The sequence below is a fragment of the Mauremys reevesii genome, linkage group 15 (assembly GCF_016161935.1).
Source record: "Mauremys reevesii isolate NIE-2019 linkage group 15, ASM1616193v1, whole genome shotgun sequence".
Taxonomy (NCBI): Eukaryota; Metazoa; Chordata; order Testudines; family Geoemydidae; genus Mauremys; species Mauremys reevesii.
The window spans coordinates 30,550,756-30,574,213 of NC_052637.1; the positions used below are offsets into that span (position 1 = coordinate 30,550,756).

The 23,458-nt window shown below is 47.7% G+C and overlaps 2 protein-coding genes and 1 long non-coding RNA gene across 8 annotated transcripts in view; 2 read left to right on the plus strand and 1 right to left on the minus strand.

Moving 5' to 3' along the window:
* The first annotated feature begins 49 nt into the window (after nucleotides 1-49).
* Nucleotides 50-7,523, plus strand: LOC120383203. The gene is made up of 3 exons (XR_005588372.1): nucleotides 50-148; nucleotides 1,601-1,677; nucleotides 7,376-7,523. It is a non-coding gene; the product is annotated as an uncharacterized LOC120383203 (long non-coding RNA).
* Nucleotides 3,731-23,378, minus strand: TSEN54 (tRNA splicing endonuclease subunit 54). Of its 4 annotated transcripts, XM_039500986.1 has the most exons (12): nucleotides 23,322-23,350; nucleotides 21,907-21,993; nucleotides 17,447-17,611; nucleotides 16,677-16,740; nucleotides 16,440-16,523; nucleotides 14,608-14,706; nucleotides 13,489-13,541; nucleotides 12,135-12,233; nucleotides 9,938-10,587; nucleotides 9,279-9,339; nucleotides 8,058-8,174; nucleotides 3,731-4,230 (listed from the first exon to the last, which is right to left on the minus strand). In XM_039500986.1, the coding sequence occupies exons 1-12, from the start codon at nucleotides 23,333-23,335 to the stop codon at nucleotides 4,080-4,082; spliced, it is 1,644 nt and encodes a 547-aa protein (XP_039356920.1). In that variant the 5' UTR covers nucleotides 23,336-23,350; the 3' UTR covers nucleotides 3,731-4,079. The 4 variants fall into 4 exon arrangements, with proteins under 4 accessions (XP_039356920.1, XP_039356923.1, XP_039356922.1 ...); XM_039500989.1 differs by lacking the exon at nucleotides 12,135-12,233 and having other exon boundaries at nucleotides 23,322-23,378; XM_039500988.1 differs by lacking the exon at nucleotides 16,440-16,523.
* Nucleotides 22,102-23,458, plus strand: part of CASKIN2 (CASK interacting protein 2) — a 147,985-nt gene continuing 146,628 nt past the window's right edge. Inside the window, exon 1 of one of the 3 annotated variants that reach the window (XM_039500970.1) lies at nucleotides 22,102-22,201. The gene's annotated coding sequence lies outside the window, so the exon portion shown is untranslated. The remainder of the gene's footprint in view (nucleotides 22,202-23,458) is intronic. The other 2 variants (XM_039500964.1, XM_039500966.1) reach the window with 2 other exon arrangements.

Genomic DNA, 23,458 nt, shown 5'->3' on the forward strand with positions numbered 1-23,458 from the left:
TCCTTGAGCCCCGTCCACCCCATGTGCTCATGAATAATTCACACGGCCACCTCCCTCTCCGAGCCAATCAGGAGGCAGCAAGCCGGGCTCATGAATACGGCCTCAGGGCAGCCGCCCTGTTCAAATGGAGTTGACTGTTAATACAGCGGTGAATATTAACAAGCTAATTGCTATTGATACAGGGTGAATGCTAATAAGCTCATGAATACTAATGAGACGTGGCCCCGCCCACCCCGCTGTACTTTGGCTCACCTGCCGGCCGCAGCGCGCCGCCAGCCTCGCCCCGTTTCCATCCGCGCCCACGGAAGCAATAGCCACTAGGCTGCACTGCACCCCGTCCAGCACGAGCACGGACAGGGAAAAGCCCAGCACCCAGGGCCGGACCCTGGTCCCTGAGCCCTAGGGAGACCACATAGCTAGTGTGAAAAATCAGGACGGGGACGGGGACGGGGACGGGGGAAGTAATAGGCACCTATATAAGGCAGAACCCCAAATATCAGGACTGTCCCTATAAAATTGGGACATCTCTCACCCTAACGGGCCCCCTCCAGTCTCACACCAGTACAACTGCCCTAGTGTAACTCCTAATTCGCACCGGTTTGAGATCAGAGCCAGGCCCTAAAGCACAGGGGTTACATGACACAGGACAACTCAGCCCTAACTGCATGGTGCTACACACATCTGCTAGGGTAGGGAAAAGTGCCAGGCAGAGTGTGGTCAACTTGGCATCTAGCTCGTCTCCAAAAAGGAGGTAAAAGTAATTTCTGGTAATACACCAGCCCCTTCGCTCCCACCAGCCTTACTGCTTTCCCAGGCACATCTTTCTATTTTAAAAAGAAAATCTTTTACCCTCATCTTACCTGCACTAACCACAAGGGAAATTAACTATACGGGGTAGATTGTGAGAAGGGGAAGTATGCAAAAGGAGCTATCAAATGCAGCCAGCAAACTGCAACATCTCTTTGTAACAGTGATCTCAGGTGTTACTTTTGGATGGAGCACGTCAGACAAAAGGGATTTTTAACAATGTCCCTTCTCATCCACAGGGACAGTCAATTTATGGGGCACATGGCTGCACATCCCCACTTCACAGTAAGGCACATGTTTAGGCTGACCAGATAGCAAGTGTGAAAAATCTGGACAGGGGGTATGGGGAGGTAATAGGTGCCTATGTGAGAAAAAGACCCAAAAATTGGGGCTGTCCCTATAAAATCAGAACATCTGGTCACCCTACATATGTTCAAATCTATCCCTGCCTAAAAGATTCTTGCATTGTTCATAGGTGGACAAAGCTGATTGGCTGATGATTAAGTAATGATTTATAATTATGCCTGTGATGAGTCAGAGACTTGGAGGTAGCTAGGCCACAAAGACCTGAAGGAGGCAAAAGAAATAAAAGGGATTCAGAAATTTAGTTTCCACAGAATGATGGAGCTGAATGCACTATTCCTCTATGAGATTCTGTCCTTTTCATCTTGTTTTTTACAGACAGCTCCAGTAGTATGAGGACTGATGTGTTAGCATGGAGAGTGAAGCTAGACACAGGAAATAACCCTGCCTATCATCCACTTTTTTTTGTTTTGTTTTTGTAAACCTTTAGAGAAAGTTGAACACTCTAGTCAGCATCCTTGGAAAGATCACATGGCTAGAAGCACCAGGATTGCTAGAAACATCAAGGTATGTGGCTTCATCACAATTTTGCTGAAGAGAACCCATGTCCTAATGTGAGGGGACATTAACTGGTCCAAAATACATGCTATCATGCCACAATGCTGCAGAATGGCAGTCCAATTTTTTAGGTTGCAATGGTATGATGCTGCAACAGGCATTGACCCTATGGGACAAATTCTACAAAGTGGCCACTTTTCATCTATATTTCAAAAGAGATTAGAATTAATATGGCCCTTTCTAGCCCCCGGCTGCCAGCTTGCTGCAATGTCAGATTGTTCACTGGCATGGGCAGGAGGAGAGTCTGGATATCCATCTGCTTTGTGCTCCAATTCTCATACAGGCATCCAAAGCAGCTGAGCAATACAGCTAGTTTCTCAATCCTCTCCAAAGTAGTTATTAGATTGTAATTGTTTTGTGCTGAGTCAGAGAGTCTTGTCTACCCCAGCGAAACTCATCCCATAGCTCTTGTGGAATCCATCAAATTTTGCCTTGGAAAGCAAAAGTAAGAAAGTACACCTTTGAAGTCAACGGGAGTTGGGTCTGCTTAACTCCAGGGATAAATTTGGAGCTCTTTTTTGCTCTGAGAACAGGCAGATCACAGGAGCTCTCCCCACACTGCCTGAAACATGCAAGAATGCTGAATGAGCAGAATGGAGCTGCCACCAACCTTGTCCATCCCTTCACACCCCCTAAGCATGCAGAGGCACCCTTATTTCCTTCTAGTGGCTAGGAAGGTGCATGGGGGGTACGGGAGAGAAAGAGAGTAAATATTAGGTCAGAACCCCAGCTGGAGCAAATCAGCATCTTCTCTACTGAAGTCAGTGCAGCCATGTCCACTTATACCAGCTGATGATTTGGGCCAACTTGTCAACTAATCACAGGGATACACAAAGCAATCAGGGCAAGAGCCTCTGCCATCGCACCATGGCACATTTGGCACTACACAGGGAAGAATTGCCATGCTTACAGCAGCATAGCATTAGGATTCCATGCCCCAAGGACCATGCATGGACTCACAGGGACTTTGGCTCTGTATGACTGCATTCAGTGACAGCGCAGTGCCACAGACTGCCCTCTCCACAGGACAAGGCACTACAGATCCATTTTCTCAGAAACACTAATAAATAAATACCCACACTTAGGGGCTTCCATTGTTGGAAAAGATTTTTTTATTGCTTTAGCCTTCGACCCCCCCCAAAAAAACCCACCCAAACATTCTGTATCAAATAAAATGCATCTAAAACATTTGCTGTAACACTTCTTAAGAAAGCTGTACCCTGAGCACAATAGTGTTAGGAGTCCCTTTTAGCCACAGACCAAAACTTTCTGGCACTAGTCACACACTGGCATTTTTGCATAGAAGTTAAAGAAAGTTTGGTATCAGGAGATTCAGTGGGAGGGTTCCCATGCTGACGACAGTTGGAAGGCAATTGGGTGATACCGTCAATGGTATAGGACAGTGATCCTCAGCCTGGAGCACTAGACTCACAGAACTACCAGGCTCAGCTCCTGGGGAAGTTGCAGGTTTAATCAGAGCTCCTCTCACTTGCAAGAGAGAGTGAGAAACATGTACCTGCATCCAGGAGAAAGGGCGTCAAATGGAAACGGGGTCACACTATTGTAATGGTGAGATGTCTTGACACTGTGTGCTGTAGTTTTAATAGGGGATGACGCCGTGTTGCAATGACACATCTCAACACAAACACCATACTACAACGTTAGCATGTTCCTCTGCAGTGACTCCACTGGCTTACGAAGTAGCTCTATAAGGTTCAGGATCACTGGCAAGGAGCATTCGCCCAGGACTACGATCTCCTGCTGGCATACAAATATCAGGGCAAAGCCAGCATCATCATTTCTCTAGCAGATTTCTGTTGCCTTGCCTTTATTTCTATCACACCAATACTTAGATGGGTGCTGGTGCAGTAGAGTAACGGAGGCTTGCTATACAATTGACTGACCTGGTTAGCTTATGAATCTGATTGATCTATAGCAATGGTTCTTAAACCATTCATATGTTGTATTCAGACTGGCCTAGCCCAGTGGTTATCAGAATACCGTGCGTGGATCTCCAGTGAAGTTTGTTGACAAGGCCCACAAGGACTGAGAAAATGTCATGGGGAAGTGGTCCGTAGGACAGTAAGAGCTGGAGAACCAGTGGCTTAAAGAACAAAGCAGTGCACCTCCAGCTAGGTGCTTGTTTGTTTGAAGTGTATCTTGCTTTTACGAATGAGCTAGTTCCTAGCTGGCTGAGGCCTGTAGCAGTGGATAAGATGGTTATCCCTCCTGCATGCAGACTAGTTATCAGAGATTCTATTTGATATAATAGTCCATGAATCAGGAAATTAAGTCTTGAGTAAAGTCCCTCACCCTTTGCTCCAAAGCCATTTCTCCAAGGGATGGTAACTTCAGTGATAAATATCAACAGGCAGCTTGAACTCCTTGAAAGAGTAAAAAGCAATGTCTCCATTGTCCACCAGTGCAAAGACCACTGGGACATCCTCACTCTGATAGGCAAGCTGCTTCACTGCCCGCAGGGATGGGATCTGCTCGTCAAATCTGCAAAAGGAAGAAAGCCGGTCTTTCTCAAACCATAGGAATATTTACAATGCCAGCCACCCTGGTGAGTGTTGCCTATCAGAGACACCCAAAGAGCAGCGAAAATACACTCCAAGGCTCGGAAAAGGGCTTCTCTCATATTTAATATGAACATAAGAACAGCCATTTTGGGTCAGATCAATGGTTCATCTAGCCCAGTATCCTGTTTTCAAACAGTGGCAGTGCCAGATGCTTCAGAGGGAGTGAATAGAACAGGGCAATTTATCAAGTGATCCATCCCTTGTTGTCGTTCCAGCTATTGATAGTCAGAAATTTAGTGAAACACATAACATGGGGTTGCATGCATGACCATCTTGGCTAATAGTCATTAATGGACCTAGCCTCCATGAACTTATTTAATTCCTTTTTGAACCCAGTTAGCCTTTGGCCATCCCTTGGCACCAAGTTCCACAGGTTGACTATGCATTACCTGAAGAAGTATTTATATTGTTTTAAACCTGCTGCCTATTAATTTCATTGCATGACCCCTAAGTTCTTGTTACACGAAGGGGAAAATAACACTTCCTTATTCACTTTCTCCATTCATGATTCTATAGACCTCCATCATATCCCCCCGCTCCCTTAGTTGTCTCTTTTCTAACCTGGACAGTCCCAGATTTTTTACTCTCTCCTCAGATGGAAGTTGTTCCATACGCCTAATATTTTTGTTACCCTTCTCTGTACTTTTTCCCATTCTACTATATCTTTTTGGAGATGGAATGACTAGAACTGCATGCAGTATTCAAGATGTGGGTGTACGATGGATTTATATTGTGGCATTATAATATTTTCTGTCTTATTATCTATCCCTTTCCTAATAGTTCTTAACATTGTTAGCTTTTTTTACTGCTGCTGCACATTGAGCAGATGTTTTCAGAAAACTATTCATGATGACGCTATGATCTTTTTCTTGAGCAGCAACAGCTAATTTAGACTCCACCATTTTGTATGTATAGTTGGGATTATTTTTGGTAATGTGGAATACTCTGCGTTTATCAATATTGAATTATCTGCCATTTTGTTGCCCGGTCAACCTTTACAATCTTGAATAATTGTATCATCTGCAAACCTTGCCACCTCACTGTTTACCTCTTTTTCCAGATCGTTTATAACTGTGTTGAACAGCGCCTTGGGGACCCTGCTATTTACCTCTCTCCACTGTGAAAAACTGATAATTTATTCCTAGTACAGCTGTCAATTAATTGCAGTTAACTCACGTGATTAACTAAAAAAAATTAATCGCAATTATTCGCAGTTTTAATTGCACTGTTAAACAATAGAATACTAATTGAAATTTATTAAAGATTTTTGATGTTTTTCTACATTTTCATATATATTGTATTCTGTGTTGTAATTGAAATCAAACTGTATATTATTTTTTGTTACAAATATCTGCACTGTAAAAATGATAAACAAAAAATAGTATTTTTCAATTCACCTCATCGAAGTACTAGTGCAATCTCTTTGTCGTGAAAGTGCAATTTACAAATGTATATTTTTTTTGGTACATAACTGCACTCAAAAACAAAACAATATAAAACTTCTGAGCCTACAAGTCCACTCAGTCCTATTTCTTGTTCAGTCAATCACTAAGATAAACAAGTTTGTTTACATTTACAGGAAATAATGCTGTCCTCTTCTTATTTGCAATGTCACCAGAAAGTGAGAACAGGCATTTGCATGGCACTTTTGTAGCCAGCATTGCAAGGTATTTATTTGCCAGATATGCTAAACATTCGTATGCCTCTTCATACTTTGACCATCATTCCAGAGGACATGCTTCCATGTTGATGACGCTCATTAAAAAAAAATAATGCGTTCATTAAATTTGTGACCAAACTCCTTGGGGGGGAATTGCATGTCCCCTGTTCTGTTTTACCTGCATTTTGCCATATATTTCATGTTATAGCAGTCTCGGATGATGACCCAGCACACGTTGTTCATTTTAAGAACACTTTCACTATAAATTTCACAAAATGCAAAGAAGGTACCAATGTGAGATTTCTAAAGATAGCTACAGCACTTGACCCAAGGTTTAAGAATCTGAAGTGCCTCCCAAAATCTGAAAGGGACAAGGTGTGGTGCATGCTTTCAGAAGTCTTAAGAGAGCAACACTCCAATGCACAAACTACAGAACCCAAACCACCAAAAAAGAAAATCAACCTTGTGCTGGTGGCATCTGACTCAGATAATGAAAATGAACATGTGTCGGTCCGCATTGCTTTGGATTCTTATCGAATAGAACCCGTCATCAGCATGGACGCATATCCCCTGGAATGGTGGTTGAAGCATGAAGGGACATATGAATTTTTAGTGCATCTGGCACATAAATATCTTGCGATTCCGGCTACAACAGTGCCATGAGAACACCTGTTCTCATTGTCAGGTGACATTGTAAACAAGAACCGGGCAGTATTATCTCCTGCAAATGTAAACAAACTTGCTTATCTGAGCGACTGGCTTATCAAGAAGGAGGACTGACTGGACTTACAGGCTCTAAAATTTTACATTGTTTTATTTTTGAATGCAGTTTTGTGTGTGTTTTTTTAACATAATTCTACATTTGTAAGTTCAACTTTCATGATAAAGAGATTGTACTTGTATTAGGTGAATGGAAAAATACTATTTCTGTTTTTTGACTGTGCAAATACTTGTAACCAAAAATAAATATAAAATGAGCACTGTACACTGTGTATTCTGTGTTGCAATTGAAATCAGTATATTTGAAAATGTTAAAAAATCCAAAAGTATTTAAATAAAATGGTATGCGATTAAATCGCACAATTAATTTTTTTTATCGCTTGACAGCCCTAATTCCTACCCTTTGATTCCTCTCTTTTAACCACTTGCTGATGCATGACAGGGCCTTCCCTCCTATCCTAGAACTGCCTACTTTGCTTAAGAGCCTTTGGTGAGGGATCTTGTCAAAGGCTTTCAGAAAGCCCAAGTACATTATACCCACTGGATCATCCTTGTCCACATTTATTGACCCCTTCAAAGAATACAACACGGGGGAGACATGATTTCCCTTTACAAAAGCCATGTTAACTCTTCTCCAACATGTCGTGTTCATCTATGTGTCTAATAATTCTGTTCTTTTTTACAGTTTCAACCAATCTGCATGGTACTGATCCTGCAATAAGTTTTAGGCAGGTGCAGCCCTATACCCATATGGAGTCCTTGGAGATTTGCACAGGCTGAGGGATCTGCTGCACAGGGCTCACTGCAGGACCAGAGCCAAAGGGTTAATATTCTGGTCCTTCTGTTCCAGCTGCTACTTGCTTTGGGAGGGCAGTTACCAATAGTCTCTGTGAACCAGGACATGGTACCTCAGTTAAATAGTATATAGTTATTTCTTGTTTCTACTTAAATAGTGAGCTCTTTGGGGCACAGACTGTCTTTTTGTTCTAGGTTTGTAAAGTGCCTGGCACGGTGAGGTCTTGGGCCATGTCCGGGACTCTTAAGTGCTGTCGTAATAAAAATACTAAATAATAATATCAGCACCATTTAGATGCAATATGATGACAACCCAAAGTAGGGGCCAGGTCTGAGGCTGGGGTGGAGGGTGACCAGGCAACAGATTCCAACAAGGTAAGGGAGAAAATAGTGAGAAAACCTTGGCAGGACCATTTTAAATGACGACTTCCTGATAATCCAGCAAATGCTGACTGCAGGATTTTGTGTAACTTTGCACTATGGTTTAACTTTCCATAGCAGCAATACAGGGCACTTCAAATAATTGCACACAGAAGCACTCATTAATAACAGCCAGAGTACGTGGCCAGTACCTCCGCACACACATCCTGGCATACGGCTTCCCGGGGTTGTTCTTCTTGAAGTTGGCAACTGCATCTGCTTGATACACACTGAAGTCTATCTTCATGCCCTCCATATCCTCCTGCAGCCTGTAGGATGAGATACACATGCATGCTTGGAATGACACGTCACAGGACTCTTGACTCCTCCCAGGCTGCAGATGCATCAGAGCAAGGAGCGAGACAAAGTCTTTAAGTTGGCCTACCTAAAACCCTAGGTCCTTTGCCTCCCAGGGACCATTTAGAATCTTCCTTCTTAGGCAAAACGGCCAGTTCTGGAGTTATTCTGGAAGGGTCTGATCCAAAATCCATTTAAGTCAATGTAGAGACTCCTACTGATGTCAGTGGGCTTTGGATAAGGCCCTAAGTGCTTCATCCTGAAAGATGATGAGCCCCCTTGGGATCAAGCCCCCACTACAGAGCAACTCCTTAACCAACTAGCACCGTTTCCATGTGAAGTGGAGAACCACACACAGCTTCCCGATGCAAGGCCTGTGTTCTAATGGGCCAGCTCTAGCACCCACACCTTGCATGCTACTCTCTCTCTGTGCCCCATGGTACAGGCACCACAAGCAGAGATGCACAGTCCAACAGATCCAAATACAAAGCAGGCTGCTTGGACACCCATCTGCATCATAGCACTAGGGCAAACTACTAGTGTGCGATGTTTGTGCAAAACCATCACACAACTCGTCCCAGAGAGGAGCAGAGCCAGAAGGTTGGGGGATTCGATTTTAAAATCTCATTCAACTCCAGAGCCTGTAGCTGGGATGGAAGAGCATCCCAGGGCCAATACACACATTGATGGAGCACTGGAAGCCCATGAAATGAAAAGGCCTCAATGCAGAGAGGGAATGTAAGGGATGAAAGGTTCACTGCAGTATGACGGACTTTGCCCATGCAGACTAATGAGAGCTTATACACCAGTGCTGTAATCAGCCTGGAACATAACTGATTTGCTGCTGGACTCTGCTGCAGCTCCTGCATGGTGACATGGCATTGCATGTCCATGTCAGCCCCTCAGTAAGGATGTACCCAACCTACGGGAGGAGCACTGGGAAGTACCTTTTGCTCCCATGCGCCAGGTACATTAGGCATTTCTAAAGCCATTGTGGAGAACACGTCGCATGAGGAAGGACAATGTTTTGTTGAGTTAGACCCATCTCCCCTAGAATCTACTGGCTCAATACTAACCGGGAGGCTCCATCCAGGATGTGGGAAGGCTGCAGCACACTGATCTGCTGGAGGACAGCAGCTGGTGGAAGAAAGAACAGGAAAGGTTCAGACTCTTTAGTTCAGCCTGTGAGGTCTTCTCTACACTCACGCACAGCCCAGGTTAGACTTGGATTGCTCCTGCACCTCCCTTCAGAGCCGCCCTCCTTTGACAAGGCAGCCACATCACACTCCCCTCTTCTTGCTACTTCAATGATTTTTACTTCCCGTCTCCTTTCCTTAACTTGCCTGGGCACATACACAGCCTCAGTGCCAGCAGGGACTGCCCTGCTCCCCCATAATTCCAGATGAAAAACAGCCTAATGGGTCATAGAAGGAGAGATGGAAAGTGCCGTCTAGTCTCTCCCCTGGCCAGTGCAGGGCCATTCCATACTCTGCTCATCCAGGCCGATGCCATGAGGCTTCCTCTGCTTCCCATAGGTAACTCTTCCCCATCACAGTTAGGATGTTTGTTCTGATATTCAGCCTACATTTCCCTTCCTTCTGTTCCCTCCAGTTGCTCCCAGGTGGTCCATGGTGAGCAATCCCTCCCCCCGCATACTCGCAAAGGGTCATGACATCCCCATGTAGGTCACCGACTGGCCAAGATGTGTTAAGTTCTTTTCTTCCAGGTCAGATACCTGCTGAGGCCACTTGATCCGGCTTCACCAGTGGAGTGACAGGCTGGTCCCACAAGTGCGAAGGCCACCTCCCTGCCCTCCGCTGGCTCCTCTGCTTCAAAAGCTCCTTGTATTCCTGCCAATTGGAGCAGCGCCTCACCTCCCTGTCCGCATTGACACTGCTCTTGTATCTGCTCTCCCTCTCCCGCTGCTCCCGCTCCTTCCGTGACAACTTCTCACGCTTCAGGTTGACCAGTTTGCGCCAGCGGGTGACGTCGGCCTCCCGCCCAGCTATGTTCTCCGGGAGCAGTCTCTCGTCAGGCTGTGGCAGGAAGGTGTGTGGGCAGTCAGAAGCCATGTTGGGGAAGGCGATTCTGGTGAAGTCCCAGCGGGGCAGGTGGGTGCCACTGCAGCTGTCCCCAGCAGCCTTCCCATAGTCTCCAGCCTGAGACTGTGAGCAACTGGGGGGCTTGCCGAGTTGTACTGCATCAGTGGGAACTTGGGCTGACTCCCCCTCTCCACTGGCAGGATCTGGTTCTTTCGACTTCTCTGACAAACAGCTCCCCCCAGAGGCTGGGTGACTGGGACCACCACAGCGGTCACTGGCTTTTTCTGGGGTCCCTTCACCTTCTGGAGGATTCCCAGATGCCTTCAGTTTCTTGTCTTGTAACCTTAAAACAGAAAAAGGGGCTAAATTTAGAATTTTGCTCCCTCAAAGTCCTTTCAGCAAATGTTGCCCCCCTCCATGAGTAACAAGAACAGTGTGGTTCCTGAGCATGAAAAGGGGAGAAGGCTAGGATACTGGGAGCCCAGGAAGGGGCCTGCACATGCTCATTAACAGGCTCTTCCTTAGAACTAGGGTCTTTTTGCTTGTGTGAAGTATTCTGCAGCATTTTGGTGCTTCTCAGAGTGATGGATGGATAGTGCTGGCTAAAGACAAACACAGAAGCAGAAAATGCAATGCAAGTGTCCCACACAGCTCTGTAAACGCACCACAGTCCTGACCTAGGGCACTCCCTGCTGTTCCCATCCTGGTTCCTCCTCACACAGTTCTGCCCATGCCCTCAAGCCTGTCTGGCAGCCCCCACCTCAGCTGTTCCAGCCCTGAGCAGGCACTGACAAATGTACCAATGGAATGGAGAGGGTTTAAAACACAGATATAAAATTCTCCAGTTACTAGGCTGAAACTGTTACGCAAGATTTGATCCCAGGTCTCCAGACCTGAAAGGCTAGTTCATAAGTCCACAGTTTTCCTCTAATGGCTTTCTGAAATTGCATCATAACCCCTATTGCACTGTGTTTGAAAGATACTTCCGCACCAGGAGTGACCTGGACTGATTATTCTGCCCTTCCCTGTTTCTAAGTCTGTGGTGCCACCTACTGCTAATTGTGTTAATAAATAATAATGTATTATTAATTGCATTACGGTAGCAGCTCCAGGCTGCCATCATGGACGCCCTTGTTCTAGGCGCTGCACAAACACAGAACAAAACTGGTCCCTGCCCTAAAGAGCTTAACCATAGCAGAATTAACACTAGAAGGCTTCTGTTCTTCAGTGGCTGCTGATCAGTGCTTTTTCGGAGCTCCTTTAATGGTGTCTTATTTCTTTAGATGTGAAAAGGAGAGAGAGGAGTTTCCTGCAATTTGCTTCTAATATAGAGACCTCTCTCTTTCCAGTCAAGGATCTCACAAACTGACCATCATCAGCAGATGGGACTAAGCAGACAATCTTCCCCCTAGTTCAGTTCAGCCCTTGTGAAGAGTGGACGCGATAAGGGGGCTGCATTGCAAAGGGTCACTACGACCCCGGCAGTGTTTGGGTGGAAGTGAAACAGCTGCTTTCAGGCAATTTACCAGGGAGAAGAGGGGTAGGAGAAGTTGTAGTGACATAGGTTATGTATGAGCCGGGGCTCGAAGCCAACACTGGAGGAAGAGAGGGCATGGGGAGGGGAAGAAAAGCCATGAATGCATCCGTTGTGAATTGATCGGGATCTGATCACTCAAATGCTGTTTCCAATGACATTCGGTCAGATTACTAAACTCAGCACCAGCACCCTGGATGGCTTGCAGGGACCAACAGGATGAGGCTGGTGGGGATCTGTTTGTTTCTTGCCCTAAGATGGAATGGGCAGCAAGCAACATTTTTAGCTGTGGCCCAGAACATGGGGAATGAGTTAGTCCATGAAGGGCTTGCCACAATGTGTCTGTTTTCCTTTACCAGGGGCTGGAACTCCTCTTCCTTTTGTGATGGCGTTTTCCAGAGCTCTTGCAATAACTGTCCAGGTTCAGCTGCCTCTCGTATTGAGATGGGACAGCACTGTAATGAGGCAGAGAGACAAAGGGATTGAGGGAGAGAGACAGATTGGCAGCGTTAGAAAAACTCTTCCAATTAAAGCCATAGGAAAATGTAACAGCAAAAGCTTCTCACTGGGTATGGAAACTGCTGCAAGGACTAGGCCAGCAGAAAGAATCTTCCCCACCCCGGAGTCCAGTCCCTTTACTCACATCCACCCACTTCCCAGCTGAACAATAAGAAAGTGTTGTATTGTTTCTGGTGCATAACCCTTGAAGTGCCGGAATGCAAGGCACACTCAGAGGCTGCTCCGCTTCATCTGAGCCAATGGGCTGGGGGGGATGCATGTCTCAAGGCTCAAATGTGGGATGCTTACATGGAATTAGAGCATCCAAGAGGTAAAAGGAAAAAAATCCTATAGGGTCCCGAGGGCTGGAGAACCTCAATTCAGCCAGTTGATTTATCTGGGACATCTCTATGAGGAGAAGAAGGGGGGAGCCACCTGCAGGTCTCAGTGACTATTATTTATTATATGTATAGCAGGAGCAGTTAGGAGCACTAGTAGTTATGGATGAGGGCCCCATAGTGCTAGACACTGTACAAACAGCAAACCAAAAGCGCCCCCAGAGAGCTTACAGCGTAAGTGCTGCAGATCATAGTAATGCTACCTCATAATAGACTTACTATTATTATTTGTATTACGGAAGTGCCTACAGGTCCCAAACAGATCAGGGCCCTATCATGCCAGGTGCTGTACAAACACAAATCAAGAGACAATCCCTGCTCCAAAGAGCTTTTAGTCTAACTAGACCAGACAAGTGTACAGAGGCACAGGAAGGTGAAGTGACTTGTCTAAGATCACAGCAGGTCAGTGGCAGAGCTGGGAATGGAATTTAGGTCTCCTGACTCCCTGTCCATTGGACCAAGCAAATGATAATACATTCCCTGAGGCTGAGGAGCCGTTGAATGTTTAAAGCCAAGGAACAGATAGTTTGAGGGGAGGAGGAGGAATGATCATGGTTTCCACCATACAGGTGAATTACTGGCTCAGCTAAGGCTTCATCTGCCAACTAAGAATCACATCTAGAGATTCCCAGACCCCTACAAAGATTTCTAGGCTTCATCTGCTGGAGCAGAGGATCTGAAGAAGCGAGCCCACTATAGCAAAGGGGAGCCTAGTAGAAAAGAGCACCTCCTCTTTGCCCTACATCCAGGGCATTCCAGCATGGCTTCTGAAAGACAGCAGCGGGGAGGGGTGAGGAAAGGAAAAGCCAGATACCTGGGGCAGAATCTCAGCACAATGTAACCCAGTCTCTTCAAGTGGCTGAACACCTTAAAAGAGCAAAGAAAACCAAGAATGTTAAATGATCACTTAAAAAAAACAACTCTTTGTTTCATATGGCAAGCTGATTGAGATACTGTCTGAATGGCTGATTCAGACCAAAAACAGCTAAGCATAGAGTGTGCCTAGTCTCCAGCATTCTCCTCCACAAAAAGTACAAAAGAGATCATATGGGTAAAAATTCATTAGATGCCAAAGCACCACAACTCTGGCTAGGACTCTGCATGGCTTGAGAGCCAGCATAGCTGTGTAAGTGATCATCCACATGGAGAACATGACTGGTATAAATGCCCAGCTTGCTACAGCACCCAAAAAGTGCCAAATGCCTCCTTGGCCTCCAGTGATACAGTGGTGGAATGTTCACTACCCATGAAACTGAAGGAAAGAGAAGGGACTTTGTATGGTTTGTACCTAGTGCAAACTTGAGTGATCAGGAGGAGTACTGGGATCACAGAGATCCTATGTTTGCCTCCAGCATCCTGCATTTCAGAAATCTGAAGATCTCTGTGCTGCTGCCATAGCTAGTGTTTTCCTAGCAATGGGCAAGAGCCAGCAGCAGAGTCAAAACAGGCATAATCCTTGCCAATTTCACTCTGCTAGTCTTTCTGGGCATAGAGGGGAACTGGGCTTCTGAGGAAGGATTCAATCTTTGCCTTTGCTGCTGCCGCAGAATAAGAGATTGCTTTGCCTTGCCCTGTCCTCTGTGCCCCTAGCAGATCACACCTCTTGGTTCCACAGCAGGAGCAGCACAGTGAACAAATGGCTATGATCAGGTTAATTTAGTTCTGATGCTGCTTCTGTGTATGCCACTAGGTAAAGCTCTGTGCAATCCTAGAATAGGAGAGATCCTAGGGGCAAGGAGAGAACCAGAGCCAGAGTATAACAAAGGAGACAACTGCTTAGCTGAAATGGGAAGACCAGTGGACGAAAGGGGTGTGAAATAAATTCCACCCCCTCCCTAAATTATAGACTCCCACCACCATTTGAATGGGTGGGTTGTACCCACCCCTTACCCACTGTAATAATCACCACTGGTGTCAAATCCTTTGTGCACACCTGATACTGCAGCAGGCTCACCGTCCCTTGGGACAGCAGGGTCTCATAGGCTTCTTGTATGGACAAGGGCAGGTCCCTGTAAAAGAGCTGAACAGAGCCCTGAAAAACAGAAGCTTGGATTTAGGAACCACGGGTTGCAGGAAATCAGTACTGCAGGGTCCATGCCCATTCCTTCCTTGTGGTCTCAACAGCTGGTCTCAGCATCCAGCTGCTTTTGACTCAAACTCCAGCTTGGTGCTTCTTAAGTATCAAATTATTTTCATGCAACTTCTCGCCTACAAATCTGTGATGCCGACTCATTCTCAAGTGCACAGTGGCATGCTCCCTCTACATTGGGTCTCATGGGGTGGAGTTAGCATTGGTCAGCACTGCAACAAAACTTACTAAGCTGGGCCTTCCCGTGCAAGCGCACACATTGCTGTAACAACAATGAGGAGTCCTTATGGCACCTTAGAGACTAAAACATTTATTTGGGCATAAGCTGTGCATTCATTGTGTATATGTTGCTATGTAATCAAAAAATAACTAGCAATAACCTGGGTTAGCTCTTGAGATATGCTGAGCACCCACAATCGCCAATGACCTCAGAGATGGCTATGGGCACTCAGATTCTCTCAGCCTTGGTCCCTCTAATGCTGGAGCCTGCTCGTTAGCTAAATTTAAGCTAAACCTCTCCCGCCTTGATTTGTTTGCCCACAAAATACCAAGTTACCAAGCACTAGGAAATATGGCTCCCCCATGAAATGAGGTAGATGCATCTTGCAGGTCTCTTCTGTCTCTAAAACCTACTTGATTCTGTGCCCAGCGGCACAATTTCATTTTCAAATCAGGCCACTTATGATCTCTAGCCCTTGGCAAATCACAACCCCAAAGGAAAAAAGCCCTTGAAATCAGAGTTTGAGTGAGACCATCTGCTGTTCTGAATCCAACAGTTTATCAGAACAAAACAAGCGCATCTTTAGACTTGAATAGATGGTCTTGAGCTGATAGGATTTCTCAATGGCAAGACATAAGCCCCTCAAGATCAGAGAATGCCAACCCAGCCTTAACTGGGAGCATCAGGGCTGAGAATTCTCCGGGCAAAGAAAAAGAAACTGGTCTCTTCGCTTTCAGCCCTCTTTGACTTTCTGCGTGGCAATGTATGCCAGAAAGGGGTGCCAGGCATTTAACCACAGAGCAGGTACAGCACTGGAAACACATGTACATGCATCTCACACACCAATACCTCAGCTGCCTCACCTGGAAGGGACTGATTTGGTGCCTAATATCCCACATCATCTACAGAGTTAATAAAACACACATTTTGTTCCAAAACCACATCAAGGATTATGCACCAGGATATAAATATATGATTTTTTGCCACAAATAAAGCACTAGGCAGTGCTGGCCCCTAAGAAAGGCGTGCCCTGTGCATTTCACACAGTTATTTATTTCCTTGTACTGCAGGCGGTAACCTTAATAATGAAAGACTTGTTGCACCAGAGCATGAAAGGGATGGCAGCTACTTTAGGGCACAGGCGCACTGGCTCTTCTTTGAACCAGTGGCCTAGAGTTGAAAGGTTTTATCTCATCACCTACAGCCAGTCCCTCAAGAACTGGGCCTTTTGAAGACAATTGTTGGTCTCTACTACAATCTGAATAAACATGTGCCACGTGGTTTCAGACTGTGTCCTGAAGAGCATACACAAATGGAGGATCTTGAATTAATGAGAAGGATGAAGGATCTACTGCAGGTTCCCTAATGCTCTCTCTGCCTTCCCAGCTACTACTGCTCCTGCAATGGTGTTATTCAAAAAGAATCCACTGCCCCCAAGCCTGGGCATCCTACTCACGCATTCCAGTAGATAGAGGGCTTCCTCTGGCAGCAGGCACTGTTTGCCATGCTCTGTGAACCCCATAGTGTGCCAGAACTTCCCCTGGGAACAAAAGGATAAATCTGTGATGTGCTGGGACCATCCCCTGCCCAGAGCCAGGCTCTCTCCCACACTGGGACACAAATTAAAAATCAGACAGTCTGCATTTGCCAGCAGGAAGCGACAATATCAAACTCATAGAGCATCACCGCTTACCGCAGGGGATTTCAGCTCCACGATGCCCTCTCGTGGCTTCCATTCAGCTTTCACCAAACTTCCCCTGAGAAGTTAAAAAAAACCAAACACATATCAGTAGATATTAGCCCCCCTTCATTTTTCCCCCCTCAATGTAATGATTTAACAAATCTTTCTCTCCATCAGCCTGTGAGAAGGCAGCAGGGTAGGAAGTTGCAAACTTCCAGAGGGAGTTCTTTGAGGCTAAAAGTGCTCCTGCCAGAAACGCTGCCCATCTGAGCCCACAGTATAATGTACAGTAACATTCTGCAGCTCCTGAAATCACTCTACACTGTGGTCCCCAACACACAGAGCAAAGCACATTCTCTTGTAGGGGGTGTTTTATAACTGCAGAGAGGGAGCAAAGAGCGACTTGGCAGGAGGAGTGTGGCTCTAAAAGGAAGTGCGTTTTAGTGACTTGGAGACAGGAGTCTTGGGTTCTGTCATGGGCTTGCTGTGTGTGCAGAGATAAGTCATGTCACCTCTCTGCCTCAACTACCCCATCTGTAAAATGGAAAGATGTTGATAACTCACAGGGATGCTATAAGGCCTTAATATATTCCTGCAAGAGCCTTGAATGAACAGTGCTATAGAAAACCCCTGTACTAGCAGCATGAATAGATCATTAGCATCCAGGGCATGACTTCTCCCTGATGAACTCTGTCACTCTGATCGTCCTGAGAGTCAGCAAGAGCCTCAAGGGCAGTGCTACCACTGAGGAACAGGATCTCAGCCCAGATGAAGGAACTTACAGCCTCTCCACGCGCTCCTCTGCCAGGAGCTGCCAGTGCTCCTCCCGGCACCGGTGCAGCTTCTCTGCCTGCTCTTCCGAGCTATCGGGGATGAAGTCCTTCTGTCCGTGTGAGTGCTGAGGAACCTTGCGGTCACGCGTCCGAACTGCCAGCAGCTCAGCGGGGCTGGGGGAAATTAAATGTTAGGAGAATATTTGGGCTGCAGTTCCTTTCCAACAAAGCTCCTGCGGCTTGATGCTGCAGGCCCAAAAGGGGGGCAGGGGAATGCTGGGCACTGTCCACCTCCCTCTGGCTGGCTCAGGGGATTGATAACAAGTTTGCCTTCCTCGTCCAACGAGCAGGAACCAAACACTCTTTGTGAAGGGCTTTTGTACACTAAAGGGGTGCCGCAGCCTAGTGCCCAGCACGCAGGTGACTGTATCACAACATTCACACCTGGCACCGGCCCCTTGGCTGGGGCTGGGAGCCGGGAGGCCAAGACCCTGAGCTTAGCCTATGGCCACATGGATAGTGGTTCCGCAGGTCGGGGTTGAAGCGCGCTGCCAAGGGGAGCTGCCCACGCTGGGCACCTGCTCTGGGGCTGCGGTCTGCAGGGCTGCCCAGGTCCCTGCGCCAGGCCCGCTGCCAAGGGGCAACAGATTTCAGCCAAGGTCCAAACACAACAGCATGTCACGAGGCAGGGGACTGCCTGCTGGCAGCGCCACCGCAAGGGGGCTCCTTCCCTACGGGCTGCCTAGGCCTCTGGGGGACCCCCACAAGGGCCCCACCCTGCGGGGGGCGAAGCGGCGCTGGCCCTTTATCAGTCCCCCCCCTCCACACACGTGTGTGGGGGGGGCGACACTGGCCCTTTAACCCCCCGCCTCCCCGCAGTGCCGGGGCGTTCGCAGCAGGGGGGCGGGGGCTGAGGTGCTGCCCCTTTAAGGGCCCCTAGAGCCCAGCGGCCTGTACCTGAAGAGGCGGCCCGCGCGCGGCTCCAGCTCAGGCTCCATCCGGCCACTCGGCCCGGCCATGCTGTGTCTTCTCCTGCCTGCCGGCAGAGCTCCGCGGGGTCCTAGTGCGGGACGGGTACCGGGAGCGGAGGCGCTTCCCCTGGGTCCTAGCGCGGCCTAAGTACCTGAGCTCTACCAAGAGCCAGGCCGGGCCGGCCTTGGTGGTCGCAGTGGCCAGGCTGCCGGCCTTAGAGCGCCCCTAAGCGGGGCGAGCCAGCTCACGGTGCTCCCTGCGAGAGCCACCACAGCCTAACACCATCCTCCAGGGAGCCAAGACAATCAGCTGCAGATGGGGACCCCATGGACCCTGCCCATCCCCTGCACTGAGCCCACATCCCAGGGAGCACTGGGGGTGGAGGGTTCGAGGTGAGCATGCCAGTATCTTTGGCTCCCCCTGAGGCACAGTCTCACATGTGGGCTTATACCCATCTATGCACATTCATGCACAGTACACAGAGTCCTGCACAAAGGCATTTCAGGCTCCAAGTCTGTCATGCACATTCACATGTGATGATTTGCACAAGCAGCAAAGAGTCTTGTGGCACCTTATAGACTAACAGACACAGGGTTGGCTCTAGACATTTCGCCGCCCCAAGCAGGGCGGCATGCCACAGGAGGCGCTCTGCCGGTCGCTGGTCCCGCAGCTCCCGTGGACCTCCCGCAGGCGTGCCTATGGAGGGTCCGCTGGTCCCGCAGCTCCACTGAAGCCGTGCGGGACCAGCAGACTCTCCGCAGGCACGCCTGCGGGAGGTCCACCGGTGCCGCCTGCCGCCCTCCCGGCGACCGGCAGAGCGCCCCCCGCGGCATGCCACCCCAAGCACGCGCTTGGCGTGCTGGGGTCTGGAGCCGCCCCTGAACAGACGTTTGGGAGCATGAGCTTTCGTGGGTGAATACCCACTTCGTCGGATGCACAATTACATTTTGCATGCACGCTCACAGATGGATATATTCATCCCTTCACACTCCTGCAAAATGGCATGACTCATTACGTGCTCACCACTAGAAGCATCTGTGAGGTCAGACCCATTGTAGTGAGGCCCCACAGCCCACCTCCTGAAAATAACTCCACAACATGCAAGGTAGTGGAGCATCAGGTCCTGAGTGAGCAAAGCTTGTAAAATTAACACCCCTCTTGCAGCAAAATCAGGACAAAGCCCATATACAAGGGCTTGATCACACTCCCATTAAAGACAATTAACTTTAATAGAAGCAGGATCAGACCCAGCATTTTCCCAGTGACATGATTGTGGTCCATGGTGAATTTATTTCCTCGTAATCAAAGCAATCTTGACAGAATTAGGTGCTCTGGACAGATTGCAAATGTGAAAAGTCAACATCTGTATAGTGCCTCACCAGCTCTTGACAAGCTATTTGTTTTTCAAGAATTGTTGACAATCCTTGAGAGAGTGATAATTTGAAAGTAATTTCTTAACCCCTCTCATCAACTGGCAGTAATTTAGCAATTCCATAAACAGATGGTATATTCCTGCTACTTAATGAAAAATTATACAAAGTGATCAAAGGTAAGTAAACTGAGCCTGCAGCCAAATTTGGGGGAGGAGGGGATCTCAAAGGTCTTGTTTCCTACAGATTTAGTTAACACTATTAATACCAGTTTTGTAGTTTGCTGAGCCCTTTTCTGTTATCAAACATTTCAAGGCCATTAGGTCGACTGAAGTGATATAGCCCACCTGAATCTAGGATTTCATCAAATCTCAATCTAAGCAGGGTTCAATCTAGTGAGTTTGGATGGGAGACCTCCAAGGAAAACCCAGGCACTACAAGAAAGGGTTTTAGTCATTCAGTAGGTGGCACTGTTTCTTCTAAGTCAGCACTATACTAAGACTTCATTGGTGCAGTTATGATGGATGCACTGTGATGCAAATGAGACATACAACTTTGAAGTCCTCATTGCTCTTAGGGCTTGTCTTCACCGCTGAAAAGCTGTGGTTTAATTAACTAATGATATCCTGAGGTAAAACACAGTGAAGACAAGGTCCTTTAGTCTTACCGTGAGGTAAATTCACTAAGGTCAGCAGCCACGTGTGGGTATACAGGGCTGAGCTTGTCAAGTTTACCTCACAGTAAAACTAAGTGCCTTGTTTTCACTGTGTGTTTACCTCAGGATGGCTCATGTGAGTTAATTACCCTGATTAAAAATAAATAAATAAATAAATAACCCACACAGCTTTTAACAAGGAAGACAAACCCACAGCCATTGAAATTCCCAGTTCCCATGGCACTTTTCTCCATAGCAGGGATGTTAGCCTTGCTGACCTGGCAAAATTCCATTGTGAGTTTTTACGTGCAAAAATCCCCCTTGTACTTTCAATCAGAGACATTACTGTTCACTTCCTGGCCTTAAACTGTTGTTTTGTGGTGCTCTTTTTGAAGTGATCCTTAAGTTATATACTCTATATAAGGCCTGGTCTACACTAGGTGGGGGGTCGAAATAAGGTACGCAACTTTAGCTACGCGAATAGCGTAGCTGAAGTCGAACTACCTTAGTTCGAACTACTTATCCGTCCTCACGGCGCGGGATCAAAGTCCGCGGCTCCCCCGTCGACTCCGCCACCGCCGTTCGCGGTGGTGGAGTTCCGGAGTCGACGGGAGCACGTTCGGATATATCGAACTCCGAGAAGTCGATTGCTACCCGCCGAATCCAGCGGGTAGTATGGACGTACCCTAAGTTATATGCAGGAAGGTTAGTGATTTTGGTCATTATTGTTATTTATAAGGTATTACTGGGGGGCAGGTCAGGGAGGGCCTGAGGACTCATCATTGAAAGAAGGAGGGCATCAGGGGTTGTGTGGAAAAAGAGCAGGAGTACTTGTGGCACCTTAGAGACTAACAAATTTATTTCAGCATAAGCTTTCATGGGCTACAGCTAAGCCCGAGGGGGATGGGACAGTTTAGTGAATGCACTTAGGGCTCCTCAGTCAGAGAGGACAAATGTAGAACATCCAACCCAGGTATCTGCCAGATGTGCCTACAGAGGCAGGCATCACTGATGAATACTAATCATTTCCCTATGATCTTTCATCAAAAAGTTCAGTCTGGGCTACCTCCTAGTATTTCAAGCTGGAAGAGCTGATCAGTGGGGCCATTGATGGATTTGGCAGACACTAGAGGGTCAAAAAAGGGGAGAGATTCATCCCCCAAAAAATGTTTCCTTACTTTTGTAGAAATTTTGTTTTGCAGGAACGTTTCTAACCACCTCTAGAGCCTACTGATATTAATGTGATGCCAGTAAGTGATGCATTAGACCTATTGGTTGTCACCTCATCTTGTTTAAACCACTTTTCTTTAAAAAATAAAATAAAATTTAAACAGCTTTGAACTGCTGTAGGGCTTTGATCCAGCACTGGCCCAGGCACCCACCCTGATTTCAAGGCCTAGAAATGTAAGAACAAATCTCAGTTTATATTTTAGTTAAAAAAGTAAGTTTCTAATGTCCCGAGATGTACTTACTGTGTCTTTAGGGGAGACCAGCATATCCTCTTCTCAAGCACTGGCCCTTTATGGCTATTATAGGACAAGCATGGCCGAGTTCTGCTTCTATTCAAAACAAAGGAATCCTGGGAGATGGAGGAATCCTGGGAATTGTAGGTTTTTGCAAGGCATGCTGGGAAAGGAGTGCCAGGTTATGTAACCTAAGCACTGCCTTCCTCAGAAAAGAGAGAGCTCTGCTGTGGGGCTTTCTGTTGAGGGGACAGTTATGGAAAGTGCTGTAACAGCATCTGTGGGATATTGCTTTAGACCAGAGGTGGGCAAACTTTTTGGCCGAGGGCCACATCTGGGAATAGAAATTGTATGGTGGGCCATGAATGCTCACAAAATTGAGACTGGGGTGCAGGAGGGGGTGAGGACTCTGGTTGGGGGTGTGGGCTCCAGGGTGGGGACAGAAATGAGGAGCTCAGGGCATGGGAGGGGGCTCCAGGCTGAGGCAGGGGAGTGGGGTGCAGGGGGGGCTGTGAGGGCTGTGGGTGTGGGCTCTGGGGTGGGGCTGGAGATGAAACATTTGGAGTATAGGAGGGTGTTCCAGGCTGGGACCAAGGGGTTCGGAGGGCAGGAGGGGGATCAGGGCTGAGGTGTGGAAAGGGGTGCAGGCTCCAGCTGGAGGTGCAGGCTCTGGGGTGGGGCTGCAGATGAGGGGTTTGGGGTGCAAGAGGGTGCTCCGGGCTGTGATTGAGTAGTTTGGAGGATGAGATCAGGGCTGTGGCAGGGGGTTGGGACATGGAGAGAGGCTCAGTGGTATATGTCCCTTCTCCAGCTACTACCCAGAGGGCACAGCCAGGGGGCTCTGCACACTGCCCCATCTGTAGGCACTGCCCCTGCAGCTCCCATTGGCTGCGATTCCCGGCCAATGGGAGCAATGGGTGTGGCACTTGGGGTGGGGGTAGCGTGCAGAGCGGAGCTCCCTACCCCGACACATAGGAGCCAGAGTGGGGCCATGCTGCTGCTCCTGGCTCCTGACTCTACTCCCTGGCTAGAGTGGGGCAAGCGCCAGACCCCACTCTCCAGTGGGAGCTCGAGGGCCCGATTAAAATGGCTGGAGGGCCAGATTCGGCCTGTGGGCCGTAGTTTGCTCACCCCTGCTTTAGACACAGATCCTAGGAGGGAGTGGCAGAGGCCTAGATGAGGAGTCAAAAGCTTTTAGAGGGCTGAGGTAAAATAGCCTGCTCAGGGGAATGGCCTAGACAGACAGAAGCAGTGTAGGCCATGGTCCACCCTGGGAACCAGCATAGCAGCGAGTCTTGGGTGGAGGAGGAATAGTCCCCTTCATCGGTAAGGGCCATGGTTACCCAACTTCTGAAAAAAAAGAGCCCCCCCTTCAGGAAAACAAACCCAACTGTGCCCCTTTTGGGTGTGAAGGGCGTACCCACCGTCCTGTAGACATTTTCTGGGTTATTTTCTTTCTCCCCCAAGGCCAAGTTAGGGGTTTGGTTTTTTGTGGGGGGGGGGTGCCCATGCTTTGGGTAACATAGGAAAGAAGAACTAATGCCATTCTTACCTGTTCTGG